The following is a 17,249-nucleotide window of genomic DNA, read 5'->3' as shown; positions in this document are numbered from 1 at the left end:
TATAAGAAAGACATGCAGTACCGCTATTGAATAATTTTCAGCTTTTTTTGTGCCAATTTTAATAAAACTTGCACTTCTGACTTTCCATTGACGTCAAGGTTATGCTAGACATGTTACTAATAGATATCTATAATCTGCATACAATGAACTTGAAAAAAGCAATCTTAGTAATAAAAGTGCATACTTTTAACAGGTTTAACAAAACCAACTTTTCTGAGCCTGAGAATGTTTACCAAGACTTGATAATGAATATAGCTCAGAATGTTTTGTCTTGTGAGATACATGTTTGGAAATCTCAAAAAAAAAGCCAAATCACCATAACACAAGTAAATCAATAACATCTTGTTTGACATACAAAAACTGGATGGCAAACACCTTTTATTGTGTTTAATTGGGCTAGTAACTTAACTGTTAAAATTGTAATTAATCTGTAGCCATAGATAAAACATAAGACTGATTTAATTAATTGTTAACAACCTCTCAAACAAATTTAGCTGGTACTTACTTGATAAGAGAGTAGTTTCCTTCTGGATAAATGACATCAATTGAAGATCCATTGTTAGCTGGCTTGACAACTGAACCATCAATCTTCTGGATCTGCACCTTAAATTTCTCAAAGTCGTTGATGTCTTTCTTTGTTGTTCCTTCAGAAAAGTTGTATGAGAAAAACCAAACTGTGACAAGACACCAGACTTACCCTTAGGAAGAAATCTAACTACACCCTGCTCCATTCACTTAGGGTACTTTGATATCACGCACTAATTTATCTATTACGCGACTGCAAGTCGAATTATGTAAATAATGCGAATTTTATTGGGTTTTAGCAACCCAAACAAAGCTTTCTTCCCACCCACTATTTGAATTAATTGTCATTCTCACTCGCATAACACTTGAATTTTTATTTACCTACTGACTCGGGGGGTTACTCACTATTAAAATTTTGAAATATAAAACTACACGCTCATTGTTTGTTAAAGAAATAAAGAAATATAAATCTACTTTCCAATTTTTGATAATGATCCGAGGTATTTACATAAATATTGAGGTTAAATCCGGACAAAACTGATTAGATCTGTCAAATGTCACCGTCCTGCCATCTTGAAATGAAACTGACAGTAAATGTGATCATGTGACCAATGAATGATCGGCTAGACAAGGATAAATGAAGTGGGAATGTTCGAGTGGGAGAAAGATAGACAAGCACCTGCACCTACCGAATTCACTACAAAAACTTGGTGACCGGAAATTCTAACCTAAAAATATTCTACATTTTTTTGAATTCACACTACACATGGGAATTTAATATTTTTATACAAAAAAAGCATTTTTTTAACACGTTGATAATGGGAAAGCTGCAGAAACCACTGAAACGAAGATTGAGTGTTCATGAACCTGTAAAAACACCAGCTAGTGACGAAGAAGTTAGTCAGGATCCTGAGGAAGAGGTAGTGCTTTTATTGCCCTTTTTCCATTCAAACCCATTTTTCTTTGGTACTTTGCAGGATTTACTCCAGAACGGAGTACAGGAGGACGACAGCTCAGATTCTGAGGCTGACACTGAAGAAAGTGACAATGAGGATAACAAATCTGCTGAAGAACAATCTGAAGAAGATGCTGACGATGTACCAGGAGACAGTTCTGAAGAAGGTTTGTTCAGATGGGCTTCTGGAAAACTGTTTTTCTTCAACTTTGGTGATTTTCAGAAGACACAGAAGAAGAAAGTGACTCTGAACTTAAAGACAGCTCAGAAGATGAAGAAAGTGAAGCAGACAGTGACGGATCAGAAGGTGCTTCAAAGGTTCAGAAGGCTGATGAAGGGGAACATACAGTAAAACCAAAACAAAATGTGAGTGATGAGTATGAGGACCATGACACTAGTGATGAGGAAGACATTAGAAATACAGTGGGAAATGTTCCCAAAGAATGGTAAAAACTGTCCCTCTACTTTAATTTGTGAATTAATTATGAATTGTAGGTATAATGAGTATAAGCATCAGGGCTATGACTGGGATGGCAATCCTATTTTGAAACCAGAGACTGGTGACCATCTTGATGAGTTCCTTAAAAGAATGGAAGATCCAGACTTCTGGAGAACTGTTAAAGACCCTCAAACTGGCCAAAATGTTATTCTGAGTGATGAGGATATCAATTTAATTAAAAGGATAAAAGCTCAAAAAATTCCTGATGTCAGTTTTGATGAATATGCACCCTGGATTGAATGGTAAATTTACTAATATTTTTATATATGGACACTTAATTAAATTTAAAACATTTTTTTTAAAGGTTTACAAGTCAAGTGGAGCAAATGCCAATCAGGAAATTTCCTGAGCATAAAAGGTCATTTTTACCAAGCAAACATGAGGCAAAGAAGGTCTCCAAATTGGTGCATGCACTGAAGATGGGCTGGATCAAAACTAGAGAAGAACAAGCTAAATTAAGAGCCAAGAAGGAGCCTCAATTCTACATGTTGTGGAGTACAGACGATCAAGCTGACGAAATGAGGAGGATACACAAACATATTTCTGCTCCAAAGAGGTTATTGCCAGGTGAGGTTTAATACTTTGTATTTGATGCTCAAAATATGTCACCATAATGATTATTGTACCTAATTGTGTGACTTTATTTGACATTATTTAGAGTCCGAATTAAAAAGCACTAAAAAGAGTTTAAAAAACTAATTAATTTTTCTCAAAAAAGCATAAAAATCTTTAAAAAAGCACTATTTCAGACTTTTTTTGAATTCAAGTTCTAGAATTGAAGCTTTTAAACTGTTTTAGAAGCATACAGAAGATTTTAGACTGTTTTGGAAATTTTTGTTTTCAAAATTTGTTTTAATTACTTGAGGAGCATTTGAAAGGTTTTTGGACAGCTTAAAGAGCATATTGAAGGTTCTGGAATGATTTAGAGGCCTTTGGATACTCTTAGAATGTTTTATAATTTTTTGGAAAATTTAGACAATTTTGAATTTTTTTGGAGGCTTCTAGACTATAGTTGAAGAGCATTGGGAATCTTTTAGACTGTTTTCAAAAGATTCTGACGGCTTTAGAAGCATTTTGGAGTTTCTGTAGTGTTTTGAAATCTTTTTAGATTTCTTTAGGAGCATTGAAAGTTCTGGACTGCTTTTAAGGCATTTGAAACCTTGTAGAAGGTTCTAGAAACTTTTGGAACCTTTTAAACTGCTCTAAAAGCATACGGAAACTTTTAGACTGTCGTGAAATGATTTGAGAGCTTCTAGACTAGATGAAGGGCATTTGTAGGCTTTTAGACTGTTCTAAAAGATTTTGGAAAGCTTTCGACTGCTTTAAAAGCATTTTGGAGTTATTCCTGTAGTATTTTGAAATCTTTTTAAATAAATCTTTACTTTAGGACCATTTGGAAGGTTTCTAGAGAGTTTAAAAAGCATTGAAGGTTTTTGGACTGCTTTTAAAGCATTTAAAAACTTATGGACTGTTATAGAAACATAGGGAAGCATTTAGAGTGCCTTAAAAATTTTTGACAGCTTCTAGATTAGTTGAAGATCATTTGGAAGCCTTTAGAGTGTTCTAAAAGCTTTTGGAAGGCTTTCGATTGCTTGAGAAAAATTTTGGGAGTTTCTGCAGTTTTTTAAACTACTTAGATGCACTTTTTACCAAAAATTAGTTCAAAAATTGAACACCTTGTATCTTGGTTATTTTTGGGAGTTCAGGGAGGTTTAACCACTCAAAAGAAACGTCTTGAATTTTTCTTTACAGTGGTGTAGAACAAAAAATTCTATAAAAAATTGTGTACAGGGTGAGCAAAAATAATGACCCACTAACAACTTCGTGCACACCCTATATTGAGGTTCAAACGTTACGTAGTTTAGTTTAGTGGTCCATTAAATAAAGAAATTTGGTTCCTAACACTTGTGGAATCATTTTCTGCATTTGTTAGGGAAGTAACTATACTTTGCGGGACTAGTAACGTAATGAATCATTTCCCGGGCTGAAACCGACTACGTAATAGAGCATATTACGATACAGTATGAAATTAAGGTGATTTACGACCGATAACAAAAAACGGCAGCATTTGCCCACACTTCAAAGCAGTGATCTTACTAGTATGATATTCTTTATACTGTGTCATCTTTGTCTAGTCTAGATCATTGATTTCTACTGGTTCTCTTTTTTACCACTGGTTTCCTATATGTATAATTTTTGAAATTGTTTGGATACATTTTCTTGGGATTTTCCTCCTTTTTAATTAAAAATCAAACACAGAAGGCGGTGTTTAGCCTCATATCATTGTTAATTTATTAAAACCAACGTTTCGGCAGTCACTGCATGCCTTTTTCAAGGTTATATACAACTGTAAAAAAGGAGACAAAGTTTGGCATTAAAACTTCTATCCGCACAAACTTAAAAACAAAACTGTACCAGTCAGTCAAGTTAATTTTGAAAATATACACCAAAACACTATAGTTTGCTTAAAAAGGGTAACAGTACTTACGTTTAGTAACAAAGTCCCCTATTTTATGTGACTGTTTTGGTATTCGTGATGTGTACTGTTTTAAAGTGTCTTTCATTGTTACTAAACATAAGTACTGTTACCCTTTTTAAGCAAATTATAGTGTTTTGGTGTATATATTCAAAATTAACTTGACTGACTGGTACAGTTTTGTTTTTAAGTTTGTGCGGATAGGTTTTAATGCCAAATTTGTTCTCCTTTTTTAACAGTTGTATATAACACTGAAAAAGGCATGCAGTGACTGCCGAAACGTTGGTTTTAATAAATTAACAATGATATGAGGATATACACCGCCTTCTGTGTTTGATTTTTAATTAAAAAGGACGAAAATCCCAAGAAATTTTATCCAAACAATATAAACAGATCATAGAGAAGAAATTTATGGGAAAAAACTCAATACCTGGATATATTTTCTTTTGCAGGCCATGCAGAATCATACAATCCCCCACCCGAATACTTGTTTGACGACAAGGAAATGAAACAATGGAATAAACTGAAAAATGCACCCTGGAAAAGGAAGTTGCACTTTGTACCTCAAAAATTCGAGTCCCTTAGAAAAGTTCCATCATATCCGCGGTAATATCGTTATCAGGAAGTAGTTGTACTTTCAGTACAGTTGACTTCGTTTGTAGGTTCATAAAAGAGCGATTTTTGCGCTGTTTGGACTTGTATCTATGCCCCAGAGCCATTAAAATGAAGCTCAACATAGAACCTGAAGCTTTAGTGCCTAAATTACCGAGCCCTAGGGACCTACAGCCTTTCCCCACTACATTATCTATAGAGTACAAGGGACACACCGATATGGTTAGAAGTATCAGTACCGATAAAACTGGACAGTATTTATTGAGCGGATCGGATGACTGCACAAGTAATTATTATAATCAGTCACTCCTCGATAAAAATTGTAATTTTTTTAGTAAAAATCTGGGAAGTAAACACGGGACGTTGCCTAAAAACAATCCAAACAGAGAGTGTGGTGAGATGTGTGGAATGGTGTCCAAATGCCGCACTGTCTTTAGTTTTAGTGGCGACTGGAAACGAGGTTCTGTTAATTAATCCCGGCGTGGGTGATTTTGTGGTCACTAGCAGGACGGACGAGGTCTTAAAAGAGGCCCCTAAAAGTGACTTAATGATCAATGAAAGGTAAACTATACACCTTAAATGCTTAGATTGAAACTGTGACAAATTGTTGGTGTTTCAGGGTAAAAACGACAGTACAGTGGTGCGATCCAGAGGAGAAATTGTATGACCGAGGTGTGCGGCTTCAGTTGAAGCATTTTAAAATGGTGACGCAGGTCACGTGGCACGGTAAAGGCGACTATTTCGGTTCGGTGATGCCTGACGGACAAAGTCGCTCTGTTTTGATTTCTCAAATTTCGAAACGGTAAGTGAAACGTTTTCTTAACGATTATTTCCTTCCTATCAATTTTGACCAATCGCTATCAAGAATTAGTATAACAAATGTAAATTTTAAGTGGAAAAATCACTTAACAACTGTCAACTTAGCTGTCAGCAGTTTTTCCGGAAAAAGCATGAGCGAGAGTGGTTTTAAAAATCATCCGAGTCGAAGACGAGGATTTAAAACAAATTACTTAGAAACTCGTTTTTCCGAATTGTTCCGGAAAAATTAAATGCACTAGGGATATTACCCCCGAAAAAACTTGAAATGAAAGTCAGTGGTTATGTTGCTATGGTCGGCGGTACTAATGGTAGCGATGTACGTCATCAGTGAGTATTTCATTTTGCAATGAAACTTTAGGTTATTGTAAATAAAGGATCGTTTTATTAAACTGAGGGTGCGTAATGACTCATTTGTATACAGGGTCGTCAAAAAAAATTCATAAACTTGCCACTAAAAAGAATAAAAATTTCAAGTTTTTTAAATAGAAACCCACATTTTTTATGACGGAATCATTTAGAGCATTAAAAATTACTATACGTTTCAATTTACTTGCCTATACCTAAATCCAACCCATTTCGTTTTATTTGAGAATAAACATTTTTTTATTATGCTGCACGGTTGGGATTATCTGGTATTCTAGTTGGCCATTGCTTTTGACACACGGTGTTTGGTGTTATCCAGAAAAGCAAAGCCATCACCAAAAGCTGTCAAGCAAATAATTGAAAATTTTAAGAATACGGGATCTGTGAAGAGAAAAGCTATTAAAGCAAAACCAATCCTTAATAATACAAATGTAGAAATTGCAATTTTGGGCTATTTTGTTGCAAATCCAACTTCGTCAAAAAGACAAGTTTCCGTAGAATCAGGCATATCCAAAAGCTCAATTCAGAGGATCCTGAAGAAACATAAATTTCACCCTTTTTCATTTAAATTAGTTCAACACTTAAAAGAGGTTGACTTTCCGTAGAGAGTGGTTTTTAGTGAGTTTTTGCTGACTAGTCACAATGGAGAAGAATTGTTTTTGAATAATATTATTTAGAGCGACGAGGCGAAATTCACTAAAAATGGAATGTTCAATAGACATAATTCACACTACTGGTGTGACATAAATCCACACTTAATTAGAGAAAGAAATTTTCAAGAAATCTGAAGTTTTGATAATAAAAAATGTTTATTCTCAAATAAAACGAAATGGGTTAGATTTAGGTATAGGCAAGTAAATTGAAACGTATAGTAATTTTTAATGCTCAAAATGATTCCGTCATAAAAAATGTGGGTTTCTATTTAAAAAACTTGAAATTTTTTATTTTTTTTAGTGGTAGGTTTATGATTTTTTTTTGACGATCCTGTATACAAATGAGTCATTACGCACCCTCAGTTTAATAAAACGATCCTTTATTTACAATAACCCAAAGTTTCATTGCAAAATGAAATACGGTTTTGACAGAGTACAAAAATATGTTGAGCGTTGCAATTGTCACTTTTTTGGAAAAACATCAAATATTTCAAAAGCGGCTAGAGATAGGCATAGGGCATTGTACACAAAAGTTGGTCAGAATTTTGTGAGGAATCCAAATATGTAATAATATATAGGGTGTTCTATTTAAAATAAGAAAGTTGTGATCGACTTTCGATATAAACGGAAGTGCAACCATCTTGAAAATATTTGTTAGATTGGGCATGCCCACATCAGTATCCTGCCAAATTTTCAAAACTCTCCTATTTATACTTTTTCCAATATCAATCTATGTCTTTCGTCGTGGGACACACTGTATAAGAAGTAAATAAAAACAAAATTTATGTAAAGTTTAATGAAAAAACTAGCCGCATCTCTTTCTAATGTAAACAAAATGGTGGAGAGAAAATATTACTAGATAATTGTATTTCTTAGCACATGTCAGGTGGTTTTACTTTTGACAATGACAATTAAAGTCATAAAGTCTGTTTGCTGAACAAAATTCTCTGATTTTTAGTTGGAGATTAGACAATTGGCCATTGGCCAGAAAATGTCAATGTCACTTGAGCATTCAACCAATAATAAAGGTAGATACCTTCAGGACTTTATGTTCTCTCTAACGCCCTTGGTATATACATAGCTATTTTGTTTCACTTTGATATTTTAATAAACAAAAGAGTTGTGAAGAGTTTTCAAATTGGACAAAATTCGAAAAACGCTCTCTAGCGCCGCAAACTGACAAGATATCGACATACGGTTTTTGCCATTAATTTTTTTTTAAAAATCGAACTCTAGACATGTATACTAATTCAGAAGAGTAGTCCAGTTTCTCAAAGAGACTTTACAGTAACAACAATCGATGAAAAAATTCAAAGTCTAAGTCTCATAGTTTAGCTTTTCGGCCGCGGTATTTTGCGACTTGTCGAAGGCGTTCGACTGCGTATACCACCAGATCTTGCTTTGGAAGCTTGAAGCTTATGGCTTCCGAGCCGCTTCTTTGTTGTGGTTTTGCTCTTTCTTGACCCGCCGGAGCCAGGAGGTCTTCATCGGGGGCCATGGTTCTGGAGAGTTAATGTTAACTTCGGGTGTCCCTCAGGGCTCTATTCTTGGACCTTTGCTGTTCTTGATATACATCAATGATATTGTTTCTCTCCCTATTAACGGACAATTCACTGTTTTCGCTGATGACGCGACCATTCTTTGGAGCGGCAAGAGCGCCGATTCATTGACTGCCACTATTGATGGGGATCTCTCCATAATCAAACATTGGTGCAATTCCAACTTACTGTTATTAAATATCAGTAAGACCAAGATCCTACGTTTTGGATCCTCATTGCAGGAGATTTTTGTTGCGCCCCTGGAATGAACAAGTTTCTTGGTCTTATTATTGACGACTCGCTTCGATTCGCTGAGCATGTGGACGGTCTGTGCTCTAGACTGGCGTCGGGTTGCCATGCATTGAGGGTAATCTCTGGCAATCTGGATTACCATGTAGCTAGAAGTGCATACTATGCACTGATTGACTGCCATCTCCGCTACGGCATAGCTTTCTCGGGAGTTTGTTCTCGAAGCCGCTTCAATTCTGTGTTTCTCCTGCAGAGCAAGCATTGAGGTGCTTGTGTCGTGTTGGATACAGGGCCTCATGTAGACCCCTCTTCATCGAACATGGTATCCTCACCTTGTGCTGCATTTTCATCTTAGAGACGATTTGTCTTGTCCGTGGCAAGTTTGGGGGTCAGTTGTCCGAGGGCTCCGGCTCGGTGACTCGCAGTAGATTCGTTTTGAGGCTTCCCATTCGTCACACGGAGAAGATTAAGTCGTCGCTTATTTACGGTGGCAAGAGACTTTTCAATCACCTTCCTCTCCACGTGAGAGGCCAGCCATCTGCTTGGTTTTAGGCGTGAGGCTGAGGGGTTTTTGCTTGACGGGGCGTACTATTCTCTGGACGAATTCTACTCCAGTTCTTAAGGCGCCTTGTTCTGCCATAATTTGACCAAGCAGCACTGTTTGTGTTTTTGATCCTCTTTCTCCTCTCTTATACAGGGTAACTGCCTTTTTGTTTTGTTTTTATTTTAATAATTGTAAGGTGTAATTATGTGTGATTCATATTGTATGTGTAGTGTAATAATTATGTATGTTCTTTTTTTGCCGTTTTTGTATGTGTTTTCGGGGCTTTGTCAATGACTTTAAGTTTCCGACAATAAAGCTACTTTTTTGATTGATTGATTGATAAAGCAAAGAAGAATCCCAACATTGTTTGCATTAATGAAATGTCCAATTGGGAACCTAACTTATAAACTATGAGACTTAGACTTTCAATTTTATCATTGATTGACGTGTGAAATGGGTTTTTTCTGTCAAAACACACTAAATTCGGACACCGTGTACATTTTCTCAATAATATAAATCAACGGAGAAAGAGCTAGTTTTCAGAGTAGTATAGTGAAAAATTTTGTTTCAGAAAAAGCCAACTACCCTTTACGAAGTCAAAAGGTCTGGTGCAGTGTATACTGTTCCACCCTACCAAACCCTTCCTATTTGTCGCCACCCAGCGCCATGTTCGGATATACGATTTATTGAAACAGGCGCAACTGAAAAAACTTCTGACAAACTCCAAGTGGATATCCACAATGGCCGTTCACCCTGGCGGTGACAATTTACTAGTGGGTGCGTAAAATTATTGTTTCCTTAGTTTTGACACATCACACGTTTTTTACCCGCTTTATAATGTGTGTTTACAACAAAGTCTCCATGTTTCAAACAATGACTTTAGATGATGAAATAGAGATGGTCTAAGGCAACTTTCTCCACGAACAATTTACGGAAAACTATAAATTTTCTTTTACAAATGTTCTCAGAAATTTTAATATTTCTTCGTTAAATTCTCAGTAATTTACGGAGAATGTTCTCTTACGCTTTTTACCACAATCAAGTGATGTAAGAAAAGTATTCTTTAACTACTCTACAGTGTGGTTTTCCAAGAAACTCACCTACTTGACATTTTATTTCAAATATTCCAAATTCCATTGCTTGAATTGTTGTTTTTGATGTGCATTTATTAGCTTTTTTTTCCTGTCCTAAAATTTCTTAAATTCTCTTGGCATTTTCGCCAAAAATAAATTTCTGACAATTATCCATCTCTAATCATAAATAACTAATGTTAACCACCTAAAAATAGGTACATATGACAGAAAAATGTTGTGGTTCGACTTGGACTTGAGCACCAAACCGTACCAAACACTGAGATTGCACGGAACCGCAGTCAGAGGCGTTGCTTACCATAAACGTTACCCACTTTTCGCTTCGGGATCTGACGACCGAAGCTTAATTGTCTCGCACGGAATGGTTTATAAGTAATTACCAAATAATTAGCTCGACAGAACGGTTTTGGAATTGGGTTTTGTTTCAGTGACTTGCTGAAGAATCCTTTAATAGTGCCTTTGAAACGTCTTCAAGACCATCAGCCTTTTAATGATTTTGGTATTTTGGATGTGCATTTTCATCCTTACCAACCCTGGGTGTTCTCTGCGGGAGCTGACAGTACTATTAAGTTATATTCCAATTAAAGTTTATGTTGATAACGTATGATTGTTGCTAGATTAAGTTAAAAACCCCTTAAGCAAATTTTTGTTGTTTATGGAAGTAATAAATATCAATTAATTTCTATTTTGTAGTGTTTTTTTACCTACTGAGGAGTTTAAGTTTACATTTACACACATAACATACACATAGTGCAATAGATTTTGCCTCGGACACAATGGGCGCTTTTCTTGTTTATCTGTCAAAACTAAATGCTGGACAAAGTGCTTATATGCTTTTTGTAGCAAAACTATTATTTACCTTGAGAGAAACAACAATCAAGTGTGTTCTAGTTAAACAATAAAAACTAGTAAATCAAACCCTTGAAATTGACATTAAAAACACCACCTAAAGTGTCCGAAAATATATATCATATAATACCAAGTCTAAACTAAACTGCTCGCCACGTAAACCGGGACAGTGATGTTTTTGGGTGATTTTTAAAACTACGCCATTCTGAAACGAATCAACAGATTTTAATGCGGTTTGGACCGTCATTTAGCTTGGTTTATTGGCTCTTTACTAATGTAAAAAACTTTTGCTTTAATGCACTCTAACTGCCTTATACAGGGTGTGAAAGAAGTGGGTGCAAAAAAAGTGAAATTTTCAAGTAGTCCCCAATTGACCAAAAATAGTTATTTATGTAGTAAGCGCGCAAACCATGACTTTTATGCTCTGAGAATGACGTTTCGTTCGTCAATCATTGAGAGCATAAAAGTCACATTGTGCGCGTAATACATACAATATTTTTTCTACAAACATCGCTAAATATTTAATACAACTAAACTTACTGCGTAGGTACTCAAAAACAGGATCAAAACTATACACAATTGAATACTGACATCAAACTGGTGACACTGACATTTCCAATAATGGCATGCATTGTGGCCGTTGCTCTGGACAGCAAGCGAAAAAAATTTTATCGCTCGCTACCCTTGGCAACGCACGATAATGTAAACTCCTCAGTAAAGGGTAACTTTTCGTTGAGATTTGGAAGCGAAAAATGCATCATTATCGAATGTTTGTAGAAAAAAATATTTATTTTTGTTTTCACATAAGGAAGAGTTATTTAGGTTAATATCTCGGGACGTTTTTGGGCGTTTCCCAATTAACGTCCCATGTCTCTATATTGATTTATCCAAAAAGTTACGGCAGCAGCTTTTTATGTGTCATTTTAGTTGGGTGTAGATCCAATATTAACTTTTACATATTTTTTTAAGCAACCCCATGACCAATAAAACCATACAGGGTAGCTAAAGACAATCAAAGTGGGACAAGAACGTGCGCAAAAAAAAAGTATGTAGCATATACTTTTATTATTTGTGTAAACTAAACGCCCTCCTACGCGCAGAGAGGAGTACGCTCTAACCTTAGATTTTAAGAAGTAGGTTGACACTGTTGACAGTCGACTAAGTTCCCGCTTATAAAAAGTGCATAATAACGCTGTAGTAGTTTCCCTTAATACAAGTTTTTTACAGTTAATTTCCTCTAATTTCATGTTAAACCCGTTGACCCCACCTTTTAAAATACTAACGAAAACCAACGTTACACTGGCGCCCAACTCGAGGCCACGGAAAATCAGTGATTTTATTGGAAAATCAAGCTGTACTTGTAGAGAAACAGTCCACTCTTGTGACTCGCTGAACTCAGTTTTTGTGAATGTTCGCCCCGATAATTTGCTTCTACAAGTGTAGGACTTCTTCAATCGGACTTTAGTGCAACAAAACACGAAGCTGCAGAGTGCAAAATTACATGTGCGTTCAAGATAAACAACTGTAAGTACTTATATCAAAATTGAGCCAAGAAGCCCCTACTATTTACGCTCTAAGACCAATAGTCAGTCAAACATGAGTATCACATTATCTGCAGAGCAATTTGATGCTCTTATGAGCAGGTTAACTTTAAATCAACCACCTGTAGCAACTCCTGTAGCAGTGAGTGGTAATTTCACTAAGTGTAGCTCTAGATTTGATGGTTCAAAAGATGCTGACGTGAATGCATTCTTGGATGCCATTGAAATTTACAAAGATTGTACTCAAATGACCAACGATAACGCCCTTAAAGGCCTACCTATGCTTCTTGATGGTTTTGCGGCCACATGGTATCAAGGTGTTAAATCAACTTTACATGACTGGGACGAAGCTGTATCATTACTTAGGTCTACATTTGGCCCATGTAAACCACCTTACCGTGTTTACCGTGAACTTTTTTCTCAAGATCAGGACATACACACAAAAACTGACATGTTCATTTGTAAAGTTCGTGCTATCTTAGCTCAGTTACCTAGTGGGACATTAAGTGAAGTAATCCAGCTTGATATGGTTTATGGGCTACTACACAAACGAATCCGTGAGAAGATACCGCGTACTAGTGTACAAACTTTTCAGGAACTTTTAGCTCAGGCTCGCTTATGTGAAGAAACTTTTGACATTTTGAATGTGCGCGTTGACTGTAAGCAAGCAGAATCAAAAGACAGAAAGCGGTGTTCGTATTGCAGAAACATGGGACATTTAAAAGATGAGTGCCGTAAGCTAAGTAAGCTGAAAGATCATCATCCTAGCAACCAAGAACCAGACTGCAGTAAGAAAGAAGACTACAGTACAGACAAGCCAGACTACAATAACAAAAATCCAATCTGCTATGGTTGTGGTCAACCTGGTTTTGTACGAACTAATTGTCCTAAATGTACAGCAAAGAAAACTGTATCTAATTCTTCAAATGTTTCTGTAAGGTCTACTGAATTTCTTTGTAGTTCTTTTAGTGACCATTCTAGTGTTTCACGACCCATTGTTTCAATTGAAGTGGAAGGACATCATGGCTATGCATACCTGGATACTGGAGCCAAGACTAGCGTTGCTGGAAGTACACTAACACAAATATTACTGGGAGATGGTATCCCATATACCAAGGCCAATGATCTGGAGATGGTACTGGCTGATGGAGTCAAAAGGAAAGTAGAAGCGTTAATCTTTGAAGTTGCTATCACTCTCTATGGTAAAACTGTTCCTATTCAACTACTGGCAGTACCGGAACACACAAACAGTCGTACTCTGTTAGGAGTAGACTTTATTCATGCTGCCAACATAATTTTCAATATTGCAGCAAATTCCTTTCATTTTGGCGAATGTACTGGTAATGTATACCAACTAAATACTGAACAGGACTTGCGGGTGCATGTATTTAATAGCGTGGACTTTTCAAAGATTAAAATACGTAAAAATGAAGGTACCACCTTGTCAGAAGAACAAAATGGCCGATTGAACAATTTATTACTTAAAAATTGTTGTAATTTTGAACCTAGTAATCAACCAACTCCATTTGCAGAGCATTCTATTGTGTTGCAAGATGACACTCCGATAGCAGTGCCTCCTTATCGAATGTCCCCTGATAGGAAGAAGCAACTTCGCCAAGAACTCGACACTCTGTTGGAAAATGGAACCATTGAAGAATGCGAGTCACCTTATGCTGCTCCCGTAGTGTTAGTTCCCAAAAAGGATGGAGGATTACGCCTAACCGTTGACTACCGGCGTTTGAATGCCATAACTCGACCTGATCGATATCCACTACCCAGGATTGACGACCTGTTGCATGAAGCAAAAAGAACTAACTATATGACCACCTTAGATTTGAAAAGTGGCTATCATCAGGTAAGCGTCAAACCTTCAGATCGTGACAAAACCGCCTTTGTGACGTCATTTGGCACCTTCCGTTACACACGGATGCCGTTCGGTTTAGTCACTGCGCCATCAACCTTTCAAAGACTAATGGACAGGTTTCGGGCTGGGTTAACCGACGTTTCTGTTTTGACCTACCTTGATGACCTTATAATTCTATCTTCCACTTTCGACGAACATCTGCATGACCTTCAGAAAGTTTTTTCACGACTAAATCTATTTAAATTGAAGTTGAACCGTGACAAATGCACTTTTTGCTGTACTTCTGTGAAGTATTTAGGTCATATAATCTCGCCACAGGGAATCCAACCCGATGATGACAAGGTATCTGCTATTATGAATATGCCAGCCCCAAACAACATTAAGCAATTGCTGAGCTTTTTGCAGACTTGTTCCTGGTTTAGACGATTTATAGATGGATTTGCCCAAATATCAAAACCATTATCTGCTTTGACAAAGAAAAACGCTACATGGACGTGGGAAACCGCCCAATCCGACGCTTTTCACCAGCTTAAGACGCTGTTAAGCTCCGCCCCTATATTGAGACAGGCTGATCCAACGTTGCCATACATTTTACGGACAGATGCCAGTAACTACGCGCTCGGAGCATGTCTACTTCAGGGGGAGGCTGAGGATGAGCGACCCGTGGAGTATGCCTCCAGGTTACTCACTTCTGCGGAACAAAATTATACTACCACAGAGAGAGAGGCGCTTGCTGTTGTCTGGGCAGTCAGTAAGTTCAGAGGCTATATTGAAGGCTCTAGAGTCTACGTTCAGAGCGACCATCAACCGCTGAAATGGTTGATGTCACTAAAGACACCTACAGGACGATTAGCTCGATGGGCATTAAACCTACAGTCCTATGATCTGCGTATTGATTACATACCAGGTAAAAAGAACGTGATTGCTGATACCCTGTCTCGACCACCTAGAGAAGAGACAGAGGGAACAAGTAACCTTGTTAGTGTCACTTTACCTACACGAACAGCCGCAGAAATACGAGCTGAACAACTAGAAGACCCTGATTTGAAAAAGATTGTCGATGGTTTAGAAGCTGTTTCAACTTCTGTCGATTTTAAGAAGTGGGCTGATCGCGGTTATATCTTATCAAATGGCGTCCTTTACCATTATAATCCAGAAGTTGACCAAGAAGAACCCCAGATAGTAATACCAACTTCTCAAATAACTAAGGTTTTGCAGGAATACCATGACACAGCCACCGCTGGACACTATGGCATAGAAGGAACCTTCCAACGCATCGCAAAACGATATTTCTGGATTGGAATGCGTAAAACTATAACGGAACATGTAAGTAAATGCATCGAATGCCAGCGTTTTAAAGCTTCCAACTTAAAGCCTGCCGGTCTGTTGCAAACCCCAGTGCAAGCTCGACGGTTTGAAGTAATAGCAGTCGATCTTTTCGGACCGCTACCAGAGACTACAGAAGGCTATCGCTGGATTTTTATTGTGGAAGATACAGCGAGTCGGTGGACGGAGATTTTCCCCTTGAAGGCAGCTACTGCAGAGGCATGCGCTCGTTGCTTGATAGACGAGGTGATTTTAAGGTATGGTGTACCTAGGAAGGTTATCAGCGATAACGGCGTACAGTTCGTCGGAGCCCTTATGCAGCAAGTGGCGCACGCTTTTGGGTTTCAACAAAGCCTCATACCGGTCTATCACCCAGAGGCTAATCCCGTCGAAAGAAAGAACCGCGACCTGAAAACCCGTCTGGCCATCCTAACTTCCAAGGAGCACACAGCCTGGTCACAACATCTGGCAGCCGTGAGATTTGCCATGAATACTACTGTGTGTCAATCCACCAGCTACACTGCAGCATATCTAACATTTGGAAGAGAACTGCGAACTACCGATGACGTGACCCGTGACATGCGCGCAATCATTGAAAATGATAATTTCGTGTGTCAAATCACTCCTTACTTGCTTAACCTCAGTTCTACCCTTCAGAAAGCTCGAGAGACTCACGAGAAAACGCAAGATGCCAGGACTGAAGCGAAGAATCAAAATCGCCGAGACCAAAGATATGATGTTGGCGACAAGGTCTTAATTACCTCACATAATTTGTCCAATGCCAGCCATAAATTTACAGCAAAATTCAGTCCGAAACGAGATGGACCATATCAGATAATGAAAGTTGTGACCCCAACCACTTACATTGTGGCTTCCGAAGAGAGACCAGACGTTCCCTTGGGGAAGTACCATGTGTCTGCGTTCACACCGTACAAGGAAGCTGAAGGTAACAGACCAACCCCAATGATACCTTTACGAAAAAGAGGGCGACCACCTGGTCAACAACCCGCAAGTCTAAGTACTAACAGCAAAGATTCAATACAAGAGGATACCCATGAAGAGTTGGCTTCTTCAGAATCAGAGCTTTGTAGACGACCAAACACTCCAATCAGGCACCAAGAGACTGAGGGCCGCCGCAAGAGGACTTTGACGAAGAGGAGGAGGTGCCCGTGTTGTGTCGAAGACTAGTGTTTGAACTATTCTCGTGTTGCCCCACATCCGCGGACGTTTGACGTGGTGCAAAGGGGGAGACTGTAGCATATACTTTTATTATTTGTGTAAACTAAACGCCCTCCTACGCGCAGAGAGGAGTACGCTCTAACCTTAGATTTTAAGAAGTAGGTTG

At 37.7% G+C, this 17,249-nt stretch overlaps 2 protein-coding genes across 4 annotated transcripts in view; one reads left to right on the top strand and one right to left on the bottom strand.

The window, feature by feature from the left end:
- ATP7 (copper-transporting ATPase 1) overlaps window positions 1-1,046 on the bottom strand; it is a 65,190-nt gene extending 64,144 nt beyond the window's left edge. For 2 of the 3 annotated variants that reach the window (XM_081975073.1, XM_081975072.1), the window contains exons 1-2: window positions 698-1,044; window positions 506-644 (exon numbers count right to left, since the gene is read on the bottom strand). In XM_081975073.1, the coding sequence (XP_081831199.1) occupies window positions 506-644; window positions 698-731 (173 nt within the window). In that variant the 5' untranslated portion in view covers window positions 732-1,044. Of the gene's footprint in view, window positions 1-505; window positions 645-697 lie in introns of all 3 variants that reach the window. The other variant, XM_081975077.1, reaches the window with a different exon arrangement.
- A 215-nt stretch (window positions 1,047-1,261) lies between these two features.
- On the top strand, window positions 1,262-11,009 carry LOC145726119 (ribosome biogenesis protein BOP1 homolog). The gene is made up of 12 exons (XM_081975085.1): window positions 1,262-1,445; window positions 1,503-1,647; window positions 1,704-1,926; window positions 1,976-2,221; window positions 2,284-2,546; window positions 4,908-5,061; window positions 5,118-5,353; window positions 5,403-5,628; window positions 5,687-5,869; window positions 9,805-10,010; window positions 10,522-10,696; window positions 10,753-11,009. Exons 1-12 carry the CDS (start codon window positions 1,344-1,346, stop codon window positions 10,907-10,909), a joined length of 2,316 nt encoding a protein of 771 aa, XP_081831211.1. The 5' UTR covers window positions 1,262-1,343; the 3' UTR covers window positions 10,910-11,009.
- The last annotated feature ends 6,240 nt before the right edge of the window (window positions 11,010-17,249 follow it).

The sequence above is a fragment of the Ips typographus genome, linkage group LG3 (genome assembly GCF_016097725.1).
Source record: "Ips typographus isolate SLU linkage group LG3, UJ_Ityp_2.0, whole genome shotgun sequence".
Taxonomy (NCBI): domain Eukaryota; kingdom Metazoa; phylum Arthropoda; class Insecta; order Coleoptera; family Curculionidae; genus Ips; species Ips typographus.
The sequence above is the reverse complement of the archived record's forward strand: the minus strand, read 5'-3'. Positions and strand labels throughout refer to the sequence as shown.

Excerpts from the sequence above, each read along its gene's own strand:
- LOC145726119 (XM_081975085.1), top strand. The coding sequence starts at position 1,344 with ATGGGAAAGCTGCAGAAACCACTGAAACGAAGATTGAGTGTTCATGAA. Across the intron at positions 1,927-1,975 it reads GGAAATGTTCCCAAAGAATG|GTATAATGAGTATAAGCATC; the intron begins GTAAAAACTGTC and ends TATGAATTGTAG. Across the intron at positions 2,547-4,907 it reads TCCAAAGAGGTTATTGCCAG|GCCATGCAGAATCATACAAT; the intron begins GTGAGGTTTAAT and ends TTTCTTTTGCAG.